The following is an 18,997-nucleotide window of genomic DNA, read 5'->3' on the forward strand; positions in this document are numbered from 1 at the left end:
CTTTTGGCTTTAAATATTTGAATTTTTTCTCAATGTTTCTATTTTCTGCCTTTTTAGATTTGGTATTCATGTTAGTTTGTGATTACATGCAAGGTTTGACATTGCCATACAGGTCTTTATGAAAATGTATATGGTAGAACTTGGAAACTATAAAACACTACACAAATGGAATGAATTGTTTTCATAATTTTTATCATCACTTTACACTCTGACTGCAAAACATTCGCAGTTTTCATGATAATGAAAATAATTGGAATGGAATAATTCCACTGGGAATTTCTCTTTTTGCAACAGCTGTCAGAATTCAGTCTTAAAATGATTGACATGCTTTTTAGTGTGATCAGTAAAACACATCCTTCATGCTGCATAATTTATAGGTTTGATTTATTAATTTAAAAAAAGAAAACACTTTTTTTCAGGATGAATGAGTCCATGTTGGTATTAAAATTTTGCGTAAGAGCCATCATCATTAGTTTAAAAAATAGTAGACAGAAGCCATTGATTAATCAATGAGACTTAAACATATTAAAAACAGATTTGATTTTTGAAATATTATAAAGGTATTGATAAATATTCAGAAACTGTAGATTTTTAACTAGGGAAATATCCGGGCTGATTTAACATATTGCTTGGATGACTACTGTCTGATTTGAGTAAAGCTAACTTGTTTTAGAATGGCTTGAAAAACTGGGCAAAGCCATGGTTCAGAATGTGTCTTTAAGGTTTGAATTCTATCACATTTCATCAGTGGCTCACCAGCAGTACTTTGCTTTCTTTGTTTTCAGGTTAACTTTAAAGTAATCAGCTGGTTTAGCTATTAATGTTTCCCCCAGAAAAGAAGTGTCTTGTGAGAAAGCTGTCATCCTTAAATGTGCAAGACATATCTTCCATTGTGCATCAACAAACTGGCATTATCTTTTTAAAGCCAGTCTCCAGTGAGTTCACTTAGCATGAAATGAGTCTACAGAGCCTAATCATACTAGAGACTTTAGCTCACCAGAGTACCCTTTTTCAGGAAACATAAATGATTCTCATGGACCTCATGTCAGTTTCTCATCTTTTTACACAATGCCAAATACATTCTGACACTATCTTACTCATTGTGTCTTTTTTGAGGAGTTCCTTCACTTGTCCCAGATTTTTACCATTGTATTATGTTATCTTATGGCAGCCTTTTAAGGACATTAATTCACAGTGTATGATGACTTCTGATTCATTCCATGGACTTGGAGTTTATGATAGTTTTAGTGAAACCACCAGCTGCCACTGTCCCTACTTGTGGGATGTGCATCACTTTGGAAGTCTTCAACCTTTTCTACTTGCTCAGGTGCCTCTTCTTGATTATCCAAACTCCAAAATAAATTTATTTGAACATAGTCTTTATATTGTGATCTTTTCAAGAGCTTACATTAATTCCCATGTTAATTTGATGTTATTACCGTAGCTATCCATATTATTTTTTTAAGTTGAATACATCATTTTCTATCAGAATAACCCTGTTTCTTTGGGTATCAATAGCAATTGTTTTATTGCTATTTGGGTATCAATAGCAATTGTTTTATTCATTGCTTTGCAGGTACTACAGTGCAACCATTCTGCAGATGTCTGGTGTTGAAGATGATAGACTTGCAATATGGCTGGCTTCAGTTACAGCCTTCACAAATTTCATTTTCACACTTGCGGGAGTCTGGCTCGTTGAGAAAGTGGGCCGCAGAAAGCTTACCTTTGGTAGTTTAGCAGGTAGGTGCCTGGATGAAGAATTCAATTATAAACTTTATTTCCTAATAACTTCAAGTTTAACCTTCAAAAATACAATACTTACACCACTTCTAATATTGATTTCTCAGCCAAACAACAAAATAATTAGAGTCCTTCTAGACCAAAAAAGAAAAAAAAAAAAAAAATAGCTTTTAACAACTCTTACACTACGTGACTAGAAACTAGAATGTGAGTAGAAACAAACTGCAAGAATAATTTTGATCTACTGAGAGTAACATTTTTCTGTTGAGTTCCACTCAAAAGTACAAAAGTGAAAAAAAATTGTTTTCTGTTCTATCCTTTTTTGAAAAACTAAAACTTTGGATTCAGAAACTCACTTTTTAACATATGATATATTTTTAAATTTGGAATACAATGGAATTAAATTTGGAGCCTTTTTTTTTTTCAAAGATCTTTCAGCAGGAGAGTATTAGAACCATGGAATTTCTTCACAAAGCAGGGACAGACTCTTTCTGTGTTTGAAACAAGCCTAAGTTCCAGGGTAAATTCTGGTTGGTTAAATGTATTTTCTATGATAGCGAAATAAAGCAAACCTTTTTTTTTTTTTTTAAATCCTCCAGTAACTTTTCTGTTTAAATTCTGCCCATTTTATTTATTATTTCACTGTAACACAAGGACTGTTTCACTGATAGAATGAGACCCACATCTTTAACGTTGTTTTTACATGATTGCATGATATAATTTTCTAATTTTTTTCAAATATACAAGTACATTCCTATGTACAATTAGCTGCACTCTAATAACTCCTTTATAAGTTTATTTGGAGTGAGAATATATTTTTCCATTAAAATATAGTTTCCAGGGCAGTATTAACTAAATTCTGTTTTAATCAAATTGTATCTAAAACATTGATCTAATAGAACTATTTCAGGCGCTCATCCCAGATTTGATGAGAAAATACATTCTAAGTTCCAAACTCAGTTATCAGAAATACTTACCCTCTCCTGGCCCTCATTCCAGAAGGAAGAGTAGAATGTTTTCACCTTCTTTTCTTGCCTAAGCAGTAGGAGCCCTTGAATCCAACAATGTGTGCTGAACTGCAATATCAGTGCTTGAGGGAAAGGTGAGAGATTGTCTGATTAAGGGACAAAGGTGATTGCCTACAGCCAGGATACATACTGAACTAAGACAGTAGGTAAATGAATAAAAGTGAGGGACAAGTAAGGGTTTCAAAACCATGTTTATAAACCTGTTGAAGAAACCAGAGGTATTTAGCCTAGAGAACATACTAAAGACAGAAGCCTACCAGGTATCTTATTTTAGCAGATAGTAGATGTTATGAGGACACAGATTTTTACTTAATACAAGAAAAATATTCCCAATAATCAGAGCTATCCAGCAATGAAGTGGGGTGTCTCGTTAGGATAGTAAACTCTCAACAAAAGGATAGATTACCATCAGGCAGTGAAGTGTTAAAAATAAATTCCCACAGTGGACTGGAAATTGGATTTGCTGACCCTTGATTTTGAGATGAACGCTAAGAAGAGATAATAGCTGCTTTTAAATATTTTTAATGGATGACACCCTTCTTTTTAAGTAGAACTCCAGTATATTACTACCTCAAGAAGTCTATTTTTTAAATAGAACTTAATTGCTGCTTCAATTTGGGAGTTGGCCTTTGAGATCTGGGGAAAACTGACTAAACATTATTTCTAGCAACCTGTGTTCCTTCATTTGGTATTCCAATAAAACACTTTCTTATTAGTTCTCTAGGATTTTTGAGCCCTTATCGATGTAGAGCCCCAGACTGTTTGGATTTGAATAGTGTGACTTTGGGCAAGGTTCTCTTTCCTTATGTGTGAATGGGGATTAATTATCATCCCTACTTCACAGAGATGTAATGAGGATTTAACACATTTACAGATGTACAGGATTTCAAATACTACCTGACACAGAGAGTAAAGGGCTCAGAGCATTTTAGCTGTCACAGCATTATTGTTACCAAAGAGTGAGCCTTTGTTGTTTAAACCTTACTGCAAAAGCAGCCTCCATCATCATAGTCTAGGAACCTTCCTGAACTCTTCTGGCCTGTGTCGTGTTCCCCTCTCAGTGTAAGTCTTCTGCCCAAGGATTCCCAGAGCCCATCCCTTACTGTTAAGAAGAAGTATTAAGACAATTCCTTGGGAAGCACCAAGGGATTTCAGGGTCTCCTTCTCATGAGCAATCTATAGGCACTTTTCCTTCCTGCCTCGTTCTCTTTGCAGCTGAAACCCACCAAGGCCTCAGTTCTGTCCACTACAAACACTGTACAGTGATTTCTCCATCTTGAGAGACACAGTCTATTTGATTTCCTTATTATGTGGCCAATTAAAGTGATACAGTGGATATTACAATGGTTTGAGAGGTAGAAGTCCTGGTTTCTTGTCACAAGCCTCGCCGGTCTCCTCTTTTACCTGTACACACAGTAATTAGTGCCATTCATGTGGTTCTTGAGTTTCAGTGATTAGATAGATCCTACTATAAGATAATGACCAATGGACCTTTACACCTTCAGAAGAAGATGTACCACTTAACAACCTTGTAACATATTAGTACTATTCCAGTGTGACCCTCACTCACAATAGATTTTTCTTTCACATTCCTATACTGATTGATTCTATGTTAGTTGTATTTTTATTTCCGTATGTTTTTGTTTTATTCATTTATATGTAGGTATATACTTGATATTTTAATGGTACTAAGTATTAACATACTGTTCTATGTTAAATTTCTTAAATTGACTATAGCCTAGAATTTTTAACCTTTGATTCAATATTGTTCCCTATTTTGTTTTTTTATTATCATTTATTTTATTATATTGGACTAAGAATAGTGAAAAATGTTATATCAAGATGGTTTTTTGTTAGATATTCATTCTTTTAAGATGACTACAAATAAAAACTATGTAAGCCTGGGCAAAGGAACTATACAAAGAAATACAAAATATGTAGTCCATGAGTAATTTTAAATGTAGGACATTTTTGGTAGTCTTTTTATATTTTTTTGGGGGGGGGGGAGGGGACTGAGTCTCCCTCTGTTGCCCAGACTGGAGTGAAGTGGCGTGATCTCGGCTCACGGCAAGCTCCGCCTTCTGGGTTCACAGCATTCTCCTGCCTCAGCCTTCCGGTAGATGGGACTACAGGCGCCCGCCACCACACCCGGCTAATTTTTTGTATTTTTAGTAGAGACAGGGTTTCACCGTGTTAGCCAGGATGGTCTCGATCTCCTGACCTCGTGATCCACCCGCCTCGGCCTCCTAAAGTGCTGGGATTACAGGCGTGAGCCACTGCACCCAGCCATCTTTTTGTAATTTCAAAGTTTGTTCAGAGAACTGGACTTTTCTGGTAAATATTACAAATTTAGTGACAACTTCTTGATTCTTTTAATATTGGAATATTTATATTTATATAGCTTTATTGGTAATGAATCAGAAAGCCAGAAAGGTTCTGTTTTTCCCCCTCATGTTTTGGTAGTGTATATTTCTGAAAACTTCACTCACAGACTGTCTTCATCACAATTGCCAAGGGTACTTATTTTAAAACATGGATTATTGGGCCTTAACCCAGATCTACTAAATTAGAATTTCTGAAAATGAGGCTTGAAATATGTGCACTTTAGACAGGTTCCCTAGGTGATACTTACGCACACAAAGTGTGAAAACTACTGCTCTAGTAGAGTCATGGGAAGGGAAATTATTTCGTTTCTCTCAGTATTTACTAATAAGCAAAACACTGTACCTGGTACTGATTATTACATCAGATATTTTTAATAATGCTATTTATTCAGCACTCTTCACTTCCTGTGGAGAATATTTTTATTTTCAAAATTATATCAAAATTTCAAAATCTAACACTGTATTTGGTTAAGAGAGACTCTTCTCTTGAAACATAAAGAACATGCCAAAACTACACGGTACACCAGATAAAATTCTTTCATCCAAAGCCTTCTTGTATTAGACTCAAATCCAGGTTGTAATAATGAATAACTTGACAATAACCAGATTGATTTTAAATACTAACAAATGATTGATAAAACATCTGTAACTTACTAAATATAAGGAAAAAGGTAATTCAAATCATTTTATGCTTTAATAGTGTATATGAGTAGATGATAGGACTAAGTGATTACTTAAAAATTTATTTTATAAATAAAGTCATTTAAGATACCATTTCCTTCTTGTAAGGAGCTTATCATGTCATAGGGGTTTTAGCCCTGTCTTGGCATCATAACCACTTGTGGAACTCTTTAAAACTCCGATATTTTGTACTGATATTCTGGAGACTGATTCAGAGGTTGGGGTACATCCAGGCATTTGCTTCCAACAGGAAGCCAGGATTCAGAACCATCACTATCTGTGATAACAAAAGTAAGAGTGTAATGCTGGCTTTTAAAATATTTTCCTCCAAAATGGGCCAAAATAAAAATAAATTTGGCATAAGAAGAGTTAACTTTTGCCTATTTAGGAATTTTGTGTATCCAGAATTGTTTATTTCAATAGTTTATTTCTCATAATTTTTAGGTTGGTTGGACTTGTTAAGAGATAGATGTAGAATCATATTATCCATATTGCAGAACTCTCATTTAGGATAGTTATACCATACTAACCTTATGACTTTAATTGGATTGTCTTAACAGTTTTTTTTTGTTTGTTTTTTTTCAAAAATAGCCAACATTGCAAAAATGTATAGTATGGTGGTCCATCCATTCAACCAATATTTATTTCAATCTTTATATGCCAGGCACTAGAATTGAACTTTACTGGGTATGTGCTAGGTATATCATCTTAGAGTTTATCATTTTCATGGAGATAGGTTATTTAAGGAGTGTTATGAAAGAAGAGACTCATCTTTCCTTCACATCTTAATATATCAAAGTTTCCTGATTTAAAAAAAAAATCTTACCTGTTACATGGCAATAAGATATGGATGTAATTTGGGCAAATAGGGACTCAGAATTTTTGATGGACAGACTAACAGTAAATCTCATGGTTGGGTTGTTTTGTTTGAGGAGAGAGGTATGATCTTCATAACAGACCTATTACATCTCTTTTCTGTTTTTCAATTTGGTGCTTGATAGTCTTTTGAGAAAAGGAATGGCTCAAACTGTTCCTAGTTCTGGTTTGAATTTTAAGCCAACAGTAGTTAAACAAACTGTAATTTTAGTTTTATTGCATTGTTGGCCTGGTTTTGTGAAATAGACTTCTGACCTTTCTTTAATCCTCCCCATCCTTCAACTTCGTTCTGTTATTTTGAAGGTTTGCTGTGGCTGCTGCTGCTGCTTGTAATAATAATCATAGCATAATAGCTAACATGTCATAGCATTAAAACATCTTTCAAATACATTATAACATTTAAAATTCACTGTAAGTTCGTAAGGTGAGTATTTTCACTAAGCCCTATTTTACAAAAGACAACATTGAATTGTGGAAAGGTTATGTCCCTTATCCAAGATCACAGAGTCAGTAAACAGCAAAGCTAGCTAAAAACTACAGCCATCTGATCCCAAGGTCACCTCTGCACCCATAATGCCTGGCTTCACACACCTACTATGTCTTAAACAAAAACACCTCAACTATTGTATAGTACCCTGTTGTACTTCCACAGTGCTTCTCAATGTTCTTTTTAAAATCTATTTTGAATAATATTTTTGTTCGTAATTTAAATTCCCTCCAAGCTTAACTAATGAAACCTTAACTATGACTAACCTGCCCTCCTAAATTCCATGTTTTAAACTTATTTTCTCTCATTCAAATAAAGTATACAAACTAATACAGCCATATTCTCTTTTTTAACTTTTATTTTAATTTCAGGGGTACATGTGCAGGCTCGTTATATAAGTGAACACATATCTCAGAGGTCTGGTGTACAGATTATTTAGTCACCCAGAAAATAAGCACAATACCTAATAAGTTGTTTTTTGGTCTTCTCCTTTCTCCCACCCTCTACCCTCAAGTAATCCCCTGGTGTCTGTTGTTCCCTTCATTGTATCCATGTGTTTTTATCATGCAGCTCCCACTTCTAAATAAGAACATGCAGTATTAGGTTTTCTATTTCTGTGTTAGTTTGCCAAGGATCATGGCCTCCAGCTCCATCCATGTTGCTGCAGGGGACATGATCTCATTCTTTTTTACAGCTGCATGGTATTCCATCATATTTTCTTTCTCCATTCTTCCCATGACCCTTTTTGTTCATCCTCACAATGTCTGTGGCTCAAACAATAGTCAGAAACTTGAAAAATGTCTTATTTACAATTAGGATATCTATCAGGGACACAAAAATTATTCTTTTAAGTAATATGCTTAATCACCATTCCTATATGTTAGCATCAAAACAAATATTTCACTTTCAAATACCAACAAGAAAGAAAAAAGAATACATGTGATATATTATTTCTGGTACCTTAAAATCTTCAAAAAAATGCTACTCAATTTTAATAAAACATGCTCTTTCAACTGCTTTAGAAATAACTCGTTTGTTAAACTAAAAAGGTTTACCAATGTAAGTCTTACGTGATTGAATGTCATTAGAAGAATTTTCTTGGCACCAAAAGGGACACTTGATGGAAATCTGTTGTCTTTCATACTTCCTAATATGTTAGGCACTCAATAATGTTGTCACATTAATTGATTTTGAGATTTTCAGGAATCCTAGGTGTGTGTGGTTTCTTTTAAGAAATCATTACCAATTTACTCTTTGGCTAGCAAATATATTTGCTTTGAATTTCACTCTCATCATGTCTCACCATGAATGTGCTAGTGAATAGTTCTGATAATTTGTTTATACATTGGGAGCATTGTTTTTTTAAATCCATTGAAGACAGAGCACAGTACTTTTTTTCAGAGGATTTTGTTTGTTTCTTTGTTTTTTGGTTTTGTTTTTACCAAACCCAGTCTGCTTTAAAATAATATTGTCAACTCTTCTCTAATATAATTTTTTTTTTTTTTTTTTTTTAAGGTACCACCGTAGCACTCATTATTCTTGCCTTGGGATTTGTGCTATCAGCCCAAGTTTCCCCACGCATCACTTTTCAGCCGATAACTCCGTCAGGTCAGAATGCCACTTGCACAAGCTACAGGTGAGATTTCATTATGTTCTTCTTCTCTTACATGACTCGGGTGACTTTTTTGCTTGCTTTTAACTTTTTTAAAGTTGTAGAGATGAGTAGGAGCTTGTTAGGCATCCAGGCTTATGTAAGAAGGGAAGAAAATGGGAAAGGTGGTAGAGAGGGGCCCCCAGGAAGAGGAACAGCTTGTGCAGATGTGTGAGTGTAAGGATTTAAGGAAACAGTGAGTTATTAGACACAATCTTGGTGATGTTTCTATGGAAATTAAAATTGGGGATTGATACTGAATCTAAGCAGGAATACAGAAAAGCTATTTTAGATCATATACTATTCAGTGACCTCTATCTTGCAAGCAAAATAAATAACTTGAATCAGTAATTAAACTTTTACAAGATGCACATGCCCTCTGAATATTCTGACAATTTGTACTGATTTGCATGGATATCCTCTTATTCATTTAAACAGAAGAAAAGGTTTGCCTCAGTGCTGAGGCTCTTTCAGAGAATCAGGAAGTAAAAAGTGATGGTGGAAAAACAAAAAATGTTATAATGGCTAGCTGCAGGCCTAAGACCTCATTACATCTATCACTATGTGATAATTAGATTTAAAAGAAGACAAACAGATAGATGGACTGAGAACACATAAATGAAAGTTTGAGTGATTGGACACATCAATTAATATATTTGGCAGCAGAGCTTCAAGTTTTAAACTGAATTTTAGCCACCATAAAGTCTAGTAATCCCTTTAAAACATATGGATAGAATAAGACCTAGCCTTAACAAAAATTTATATTCCTTTAGCTTGAAATAGATGGACGCAAGTCTCAAATCAATGAGTAAATGATTTATTAACTCATACAATCCTATATGAAATTAAAACATTATACACTGAACTCCACTTGGTATTCACTTAGAGCATCCAGCTGAGCTGAATTGATGGTGGCTATTCGTTACAACAGTGAGTAAGATATATTGGTTCCAAATTGTGATCTGCTTTCCTTTGGAAAATAGGCACCACAGCACATCTTTTATTTTACTGATAAGTTTATTTATTATTGGCTTACTGACTTCCATAGTCTTTTTATTGTTCTTTTTTTTTATATATATATACTTTTAAGTTCTAGGGTACATGTGCACAATGTGCAGGTTTGTTACATAGGTATACATGTGCCATGTTGGTGTGCTGCACCCATTAACTCGTCATTTACATTAGGTATATCTCCTAATGCTATCCTTCCCCCCACCCCACAACAGGCCCCAGTGTGTGATGTTCCCCTTCCTGTGTCCAAGTGTTCTCATTGTTCAGTTCCCACTTATGAGTGAGAACATGCAGTGTTTGGTTTTCTGTCCTTAAGCCAGTTTGCTCAGAATGGTTTCCAGCCCTACAAAGGACATGAACTCATCGTTTTTTATGGCTGCATAGTATTCCATGGTGTATATATGTGCCACATTTTCTTAATCCAGTCTATCATTGATAGACATTTAGGTTGGTTCCAAGTCTTGCTATTGTGAATAGTGCTGCAATAAACATACGTGTGCATGTGTCTTTATAGCAGCGTGATTTATAATCCTTTGGGTATATACCCAGTAATGGGATGGCTGGGTCCAATGGTATTTCTAGTTCTAGATCCTTGAGGAATCACCACACTGTCTTCCACAATGGTTGTACTAGTTTACAGTCCCACCAACAGTATAAAAGCGTTCCTATTTCTCCACATCCTCTCCAGCACCTGTTGTTTCCTGACTTTTTAATGATCACCATTCTAACTGGTGTGAGATGGTATCTCATTGTGGTTTTGATTTGCATTTCTCTGATGCCCAGTTATGATGAGCATTTTTTCATGTGTCTGTTGGCTGCACAAATGTCGTCTTTTGAGAAGTGTCTGTTCAATCCTTCACCCACTTTTTGATGGGGTTGTTTTTTTTCCTGTAAACTTATTTGAGTTCTTTGTAGATTCTGGATATTAGCCCTTTGTCAGATGAGTAGATTGGAAAAATTTTCTCCCATTCTGTAGGTTGCCTGTTCACTCTGATGGTAGTTTCGTTGTTGTTGTTGTTGTTGTTGTTGTGCAGAAGCTCTTTAGTTTAATTAGATCCCATTTGTCAATTTTGGCTTTTGTTGCCATTGCTTTTGGTGTTTTAGACATGAAGTCCTTGCCCATGCCTATGTTCTAAATGGTATTACCTAGATTTTCTTCTAGGGTTTTTATGGTTTTGGGTCTAACATTTAAGTCTTTAATCCATCTTGAATTAATTTTAGTATAAGGTGTAAGGAAGGTATCTAGTTTCAGCTTTCTACATATGGCTAGCCAGTTTTCCCAGCACCATTTATTAATAAGGAATCCTTTCCCCATTTCTTGTTTTTCTTGGGTTTGTCAAAGATCAGATGGTTGTGAATATGTGGTATTATTTCTGAGGCCTCTGTTCTATTTCATTGGCCTATATCTGTTTTGGTACCAGTACCATGCTGTTTTGGTTACTGTAGCCTTGTAGTAGAGTTTGAAGTCAGGTAGTGTGATACCTCCAACTTTGTTCTTTTGGCTTAGGGTTGTCTTGGCAATGCGGGCTCTTTTTTGGTTCCATATGAACTTTAAAGCAGTTTTTTCTAGTTCTGTGTAGAAAATCATTGGTAGCTTGATGGGGATGGCATTGAATCTATAAATTACCTTGGGCAGTGTGGCCATTTTCACAATATTGATTCTTCCTATCCATAAGCGTGGATGTTCTTCCATTTGTTTATGTCCTCTTTTATTTCATTGAGCAGTGGTTTGTAGTTCTCCTTGAAGAGCTTCTTCACATCCATTGCAAGTTGGATTCCTCGGCATTTTATTCTCTTTGAAGCAATTGTGTATGGGAGTTCACTCATGATTTGGCTCTCTGTTTGTCTGTTACAGGCGAATAAGAATGCTTGTGATTTTTGAACATTGATTTTGTGTCCTGAGACTTTGCTGAGGTTTCTTATCAGCTTAAGGAGTTTTGGGGCTGAGATGATGGGGTTTTCTAAATATACAATCATGTCATCTGCAAACAGGGACAATTTGATTTCCTCTTTTCCTAATTGAATACCCTTTATTTCTTTCTCCTGCCTGATTGCCCTGGCCAGAACTTCCAACACTGTGTTGAATAGGAGTGTTAAGAGAGGGCATCCCTGTCTTGTGCCAGTTTTCAAAGGAAGTGCTTCCAGCTTTTGCCCATTCATTATGATATTGGCTGTGGGTTTGTCATAAATAGCTCTTATTATTTTGAGATACGTCCCATCAGTACCTAATTTATTCAGAGTTTTTAGCATGAAGGGCTGTTGAATTTTGTCAAAGGCCTTTTCTTCATCTATTGAGATAATCATGTGGTTTTTGTCTTTGGTTCTCTTTATATGCTTTATTACGTTTATTGATTTGCATATGTTGAACCAGCCTTGCATCCTAGGGATGAAGCCCACTTGATCATGGTGGATAAGCTTTTTGATGTGCTGCTGGATTCGGTTTGCCAGTATTTTATTGAAGATTTTTGCATCAGTGTTCATCAGGGATATTGGTCTAAAATTCTCTTTTTTTGTTGTGTCTTTTCCAGACTTCGGTATCAGGATGATGTTGGCCCCATAAAATGAGTTAGGGTGGATTCCCTCTTTTTCTATTGATTAGAATAGTTTCAGAAGGAATGGTACCAGTTCCTCCTTGTACCTCTGGTAGAATTCATCTGTGAATCTGTCTGGTCCTGGACTTTTTTTGGTTGGTAGGCTATTAATTATTGCCTCACTTTCAGAACCAGTTATTTGTCTATTCAGGGATTCAACTTGTTCCTGGTTTAGATTTGGGAGGGTGTGTGTGTCCAGGAATTTATCCATTTCTTCTAGATTTTCTAGTTTATTTGCATAGAAGTGTTTATAGTATTCTCTGATGGGAGTTTGTATTTCTGTGGAATCGGTGGTTGAGATCCCCTTTTTCATTTTTTATTGCATCTGTTTGATTCTTCTCTATTTTCTTTATTAGTCTTACTAGCGGTCTATTAATTTTGTTGCTCTTTTCCAAAAGCCAGCTCCTGGATCATTGATTTTTTGAGGGGATTTTTGTGTCTCTGTCTCCTTCACTTCTGCTCTGATCTTAGTGAATTCTTGCCTTCTGCTAGCTTTTGAATGTGTTTGCGCTTGCTTCTCTAGTTAAATTAAAAATTGTGACGTTAGGCTGTCAATTTTAGATCTGCTTTCTCTTGTGGGCATTTAGTGCTATAAATTTCCCTCTACACACTGCTTTAAATGTGTCCCAGAGATTCTGGTATGTTGTGTCTTTGTTCTCACTGGTTTCAAAGAACATCTTTATTTCTGCCTTCATTTCGTTATGTTCCCAGTAGTCATTCAGGAGCAGGTTGTTCAGTTTCCATGTAGTTGAGCGGTTTTGATTGAGTGTCTTAATCCTGAGTTCTAGTTTGAGTGCACTGTGGTCTAAGAAACAGTTTGTTATGATTTCTGTTCTTGCACATTGGCTGAGGAGTGCTTTACTTCCAACTATGTGGTCAATTTTGGAATAAGTGTGATGTGGTGCTGAGAAGAATGTATATTCTGTTGATTTGGGGTGGAGAGTTCTGTAGATGTCTTTTAGGTCTGCTTGGTGCAGAGCTGAGTTCAATTCCTGGATATCCTTGTTAACTTTCTGTCTCGTTGATCTGTCTAATGTTGACATTGGGGTGTTAAAGTCTCCCATTATTATTGTGTGGGAGTCTAAGTCTCTGTAGGTCTCTAAGGACTTGCTTTATGAATCTGGGTGCTCCTGATTGCATGCATATATATTTAAGGTAGTTAACTCTTCTTGTTGAAGTGATCCCTTTACCATTATGTAATGGCCTTCTTTGTCTCTTTTGATCTTTGTTGGGTTAAAGTTTGTTTTATCAGAGACTAGGATTGCAAACCCTGCCTTTTTTTGTTTTCCATTTGCTTGGTAGATCTTCCTTCATCCCTTTATTTTGAGCCTATGTGTGTCTCTGCACGTGAGATGGGTCTCCTGAATACTGCACACTGATGGGTCTTGACTGTTTTTCCAATTTGCCAGTCTGTGTCTTTTAATTGGAGCATTTAGTCCATTTACATTTAAGGTTAATATTGTTACGTGTGAATTTGATCCTGTCATTATGATGTTAGCTGGTTATTTTGCTCGTTAGTTGATGCACTTTCTTCCTAGCACTGATGGTCTTTACAATTTGGCATGATTTTGCAGTGGCTGGTACTGGTTGTTCCTTTCCATGTTTAGTGCTTCCTTCAGGAGCTCTTGTAGGGCAGGCATTTGCTTGTCTGTAAAGTATTTTATTTCTCCTTCACTTATGAAGCTTAGTTTGGCTGGATATGAAATTCTGCGTTGAAAATTCTTTTCTTTAAGAATGTTGAATATTGGCCCCCACTCTCTTGTGGCTTATTGAGTTTCTGCCGAGAGATTCACTGTTAGTTTGATGGGCTTCCCTTTGTGGGTGACCCGACCTTTCTCTCTGTCTGCCCTTAACATGTTTTCCTTCATTTCAACTTTGGTGAATCTGACAATTATGTGTCTTGGAGTTGCTCTTCTCGAGGAGTATCTTTGTGGTGTTCTCTGTATTTCCTGAATTTGAATGTTGGCCTGCCTTGCTATGTTGGGGAAGTTCTCATGGATAGTATCCTTCAGAGTGTTTTCCTACTTGGTGCCATTCTCCCCGTCACTTTCAGGTACACCAATCAGATGTAGATTTGGTCTTTTCACAAAGTCCCATATTTCTTGGAGACTTTTGTTAGTTTATTTTTCCTCTTTTTTCTCTAAACTTCTCACTTCATTTCATTCATTTGATCTTCAGTCACTGATACCCTTTCTTCCAGTTGATTGAATCAGCTGCTGATGCTTGTGCATTCATCACGTAGTTCTCGTGCCATGGTTTTCTGCTCCATCAGGTCATTTAAGGACTTCTCTACACTCGTTATTCTAGTTAGCCATTTGTCTAATCTTTTTTCAAGGTTTTTAGCTTCTTTGCAATGAGTTTGATCTTCTGCCTTTAGCTCAGTGAAGTCTGATCATCTGAAGTATTCTTCTCTCAACTAGTCAACATCATTCTCCATACAGCTTTGTTCTGTTGCTGGCGAGGAGCTGCGTTCCTTTGGAGGGGGACAGGCACTGTGATTTTTAGAATTTTCAGGTTTTCTGCTCTGTTTTTTACCCATCTTTGTGATTTTATCTACCTTTTGTCTTTGATGATGGTGAGGTACAGATTCGGTTTTGGTGTGGATGTCCTTTCTGTTTGTTAGTTTCACTGCTAACAGTCAGGACCCTCAGTTGCAGGTCTGTTGGAGTTTGCTGGAGGTCCACTCCAGACCCTGTTTGCCTAGGTATCAGCAGTGGAGGCTGCAAAACAGCAAATATTGCTGAACAGCAAATGTTGCTGCCTGATCGTTCCTTTGGAAAATTTGTCTCACAGGGGTACCTGGCCGTGTGAGGTGTCAGTCTGCCCCTACTGGGGAGTACCTCCCAGTTAGACTCCTTGGGGATCAGGGACCCATTTGAGGAGGCAGTCTGTTCGTTCTCAGATCTCAAACTCCGTGCCGGGAGAAGCAGTACTCTCTTCAAAGCTATCTGATGGGGACGTTTAAGTCTGCAGAGATTTCTGCTGCCTTTTGTTTGGCTATGCCCTTCCCCCAGAGGTGGAGTCTACAGAGGCAGGCAGGCCTCCTTGAGCTGCCCTGGGCTCCACCCAGTTCCAGCTTCCTGGCCGCTTTGTTTACCTTCTCAAGCCTCAGCAATGGTGGGCGCCCCTCCCCCAGCCTGGCTGCCACCTTGCAGTTCAATCTCAGACTGCTCTGTTAGCAATGCACGAGGCTCTGTGGGCATGTAACCCTCTGAGCCAGGCACTGGGTATAATCTCCTGGTGTGCCATTTGCTAAGAGCGTTGGAAAAGTGCAGTATTAGAGTGGGAGTGACCCGATTTTCCAGGGGCTGTCTGTCACAGCTTTCCTTGGCTAGGAAAGGGAATTCCCTGACGCCTTGCACTTCCCGGGTGAGGCAATGTCTCACCTGCTTCAGCTCATGCTCGGTGGGCTGCACCCACTCCCTTGCCCCCACTGTCCGACAAGCCCCTGTGAGATGAACCCGTTACCTCAGTTGGAAATGCAGAAATCACCCGTGTTCTGCCCCACTCACACTGGGAGCTGTAGACTGGAGCTGTTCCTATTTGGCCATCTTGGAACCCTATATCTTTTTATTGTTCTAAGAAGACTTGAGGATGTCTTCATAGTAGAATTAACCTTAGCATAGACTATTTCTGGATGTAGTGATCTTTATTTGGACATCTGCCTCAATTGCTAGAAATGCATATTCTAGTTTTCTTTTTCTTGATGGATATTTTACTCATATGTTTTTAACACAGTTACTTCTAAAAAATATTTTAAAAATTACTGTCATTTGAGAATCATAGAATATTCTCCAGATCTAATGTCTAATTTAGATGTACTGTTCAGAATATGACTGATATATACTGTCAGGTCAACTGAAGTCAGAAAATAATCTAAAAATTATGAGAAAAAGTTCTCTGAACTCCTGATATAGGAAAGGAATGTCTATAAGTTTTTAATGATTCACATAATGAAATAGCTTTTCTGCCATTGACTTAAAGTTTAAGTAAAAATATTTATTGCCCAACTATATCTCATTGCACAGCAGTTTATGATCATCAATCTGTTAATCCTTGTGATCTAAGGTATTATCATCTAACTAATATTTCAATATACAATTTTAATGAAGAGAGGTGATACAGCCTATCTTTATTCTTATTACAAAAATAAGCAGCCATTTTTGAAGATAGAACCAAATTTTACATGTCCTTCAGGAGTCAGTGAATATGAAAAACAATTATTTGTTGAATACGTAACATAGTAAGCTTTGTGGGAATTTGACAGTATGTATTTATAGTCTAAGTGATTTTGTAAAATATGGCTGCAGTCCCCTTACTGGTTTTTTATGGTTTAAACTCTCTATACTCCTCTGCTCTACCAGGTGAGCAGTAATTGACTGTATTTGTTATTTCAAATAACTAAAAGAGTAAAATTGGAATGTTCCTAACACAAAGAAGTGACAATTGCTTGAAGTGATGAATATCCCCATTACCCTGATTTGATCATTACACATTGTATACTTGTATTAAAATATGACATGTAGCCCATAAATATGTACCACTATTATACATACATAATAATTAAGAATAAAAAGCATCTATATACATTTCCCCTTTCCTTAAGACAAACAGGAAAAAAATCACATAATACCTTAAGATGAGTAAAGTTCACTTTGTAAATGTAGATGGTATGCTTTCCCCATGGAGTGATCTGTATGGGAACATTTAGCAAATGAAACAGATTTTAAAGGAGAAGTAGTTTAAGATATTAATAACATCATATTGTATTTTATTAGTGGGAGCATAAATTGTTCTTCATTTTAGAAAGTAATATGGTTCTGCCTAATAAAAGTTAAGTGCCTGTGCCCACTGACTCAGCACATCCGCTTGTAGAAATCTGTAGACCACAGTGATGAGTATGCAGTTCATTCTTACTAGAGAAGATATAAGAATGTACATGGTTAAAGAACAGTGATTCTTCTTGATTTTTATTCAATAAATATTGGCTGCATACCAGGGCAAAAATATTGTAGGTTATTGCTCCCTAATGACTTGAGATTCAAGAGATTGATAACCCTAAATAATTTTCAATCAGGACATCTCCTTTGCAGAATGTTTTAAGTTTTTGATTGATAATGTATTTTCCAAGGCCTGATTTGATTCTCTGGACTGAATGTATTAAAGAATGTCTTTCAGAACAATGAGAACATAGGGACATGGGGAAGGGAACTAACTACACACAGTGGAGCCTGTCAGGAGGCAGGGGGGTGGGAAGGGAGAGCTTTTGGACAAATAGCTAATGCATGCAGGGCTTACTACCTAGGTGATGGGTTGACAGGTGCAGCAAACCACTATGGCACACGTTTACCTGTGTAACAGGCCTGCATGTCCTGCACATGTATTCTGGAACTTAAAATTAAATTAAAAAAAAAAAACACGCCTTTTAGATCTGCTTTTAATAGATATAACAGTCTGTACAAAGATAAAGACAGATGCAAGTTGCTGTAGAAAATGTTTGGCCACCTGTATAAAAGCTGTCATAGGGCCCCAGCTGCAGCTAGAAGAAATAATGCTAGCATGAGTATCATCTGAATCATATATCTTTATGAGAGTTCACACACATATTTATTTTTTTCCACACACATAATTCCAATATGACCTTCAGCTCCACACTCTCAAATTACTAATGTTCTATTCCTTTCATTTCCAATTCAAAATATTTTCTCATGAGAGCTAGCCAAGATTTGAGGAATCAAACCTTTCCTAGGTACACTTCCCTCTAATACTTGACATATTATTATTTATAGTGTGATCTCAGCATATGTAAATCACTATCATAAAACATTTTAAAGTAGGCAGGTATTTCCTAAAGCATACAGTTGTAGAATTTCAAGGAACCTTGCCCTAGGGTTTTTATCTTATTCATTTATTCTTTCTTCATGCATCTAAATATATTATGGATCACCTATCATAGGATTATAGTAAGGATAAATTAACATATGGAAAATGCCTTAAACGGTGCTTGGCACATGATAAGCACTCAATAAACATTACAGTCATTGTTAGAATTAATAAAGTCTGTAAAAGAAGATGAGGTTGGGATGATGGCACTCAGAGAAGATTACCTTGAGAATGGGATGTTTGTACTGAGCTCTTAAAAGAAGAGTGGAGTATGTCACACAGAAAGAATGGCAGGCACAAAGATCCTGCAAGGCAGGAAGGAACCTGGCAAGTGCAAGGAACTGAAAGAAGAAGACTACAGAGGTCAGAGAAGAATCAAATAAGACTATTAAGATAGGTTCAGAGCCAGATCATGTAGAACCTCAGAGGTTTTTGATCTTCAGTCCAAGAACATAAATCCATTGAAGAATTTTAAGCAGGGGTGTGCCTTGACCACATTTTGAATTCTAAACTGTCTCTGGGTGGGTGTGGGTGCCATAAGGGCATGTGTTTATGTAGGGAGACTGGTTTTTTACAGTTGTCTATGAGAGAGGTGACAGTTGCCTGGATTATAGTGGTGACATTGGAGATAAGCAGGTAGACAGATTCTCAGTATATTAGGAGAG

At 36.6% G+C, this 18,997-nt stretch overlaps 1 protein-coding gene across 1 annotated transcript in view; it reads left to right on the forward strand.

The window, feature by feature from the left end:
* SLC2A13 (solute carrier family 2 member 13) overlaps positions 1-18,997 on the forward strand; it is a 391,075-nt gene that overhangs the window by 264,117 nt on the left and 107,961 nt on the right. The window contains exons 5-6 of the mRNA XM_033222427.1: positions 1,577-1,740; positions 8,712-8,832. Of these exons, the coding sequence (XP_033078318.1) occupies positions 1,577-1,740; positions 8,712-8,832 (285 nt within the window). The remainder of the gene's footprint in view (positions 1-1,576; positions 1,741-8,711; positions 8,833-18,997) is intronic.

Source organism: Trachypithecus francoisi, unplaced genomic scaffold (genome assembly GCF_009764315.1).
Source record: "Trachypithecus francoisi isolate TF-2019V2 unplaced genomic scaffold, Tfra_2.0 Lachesis_group11, whole genome shotgun sequence".
Lineage (NCBI taxonomy): Eukaryota > Metazoa > Chordata > Mammalia > Primates > Cercopithecidae > Trachypithecus > Trachypithecus francoisi.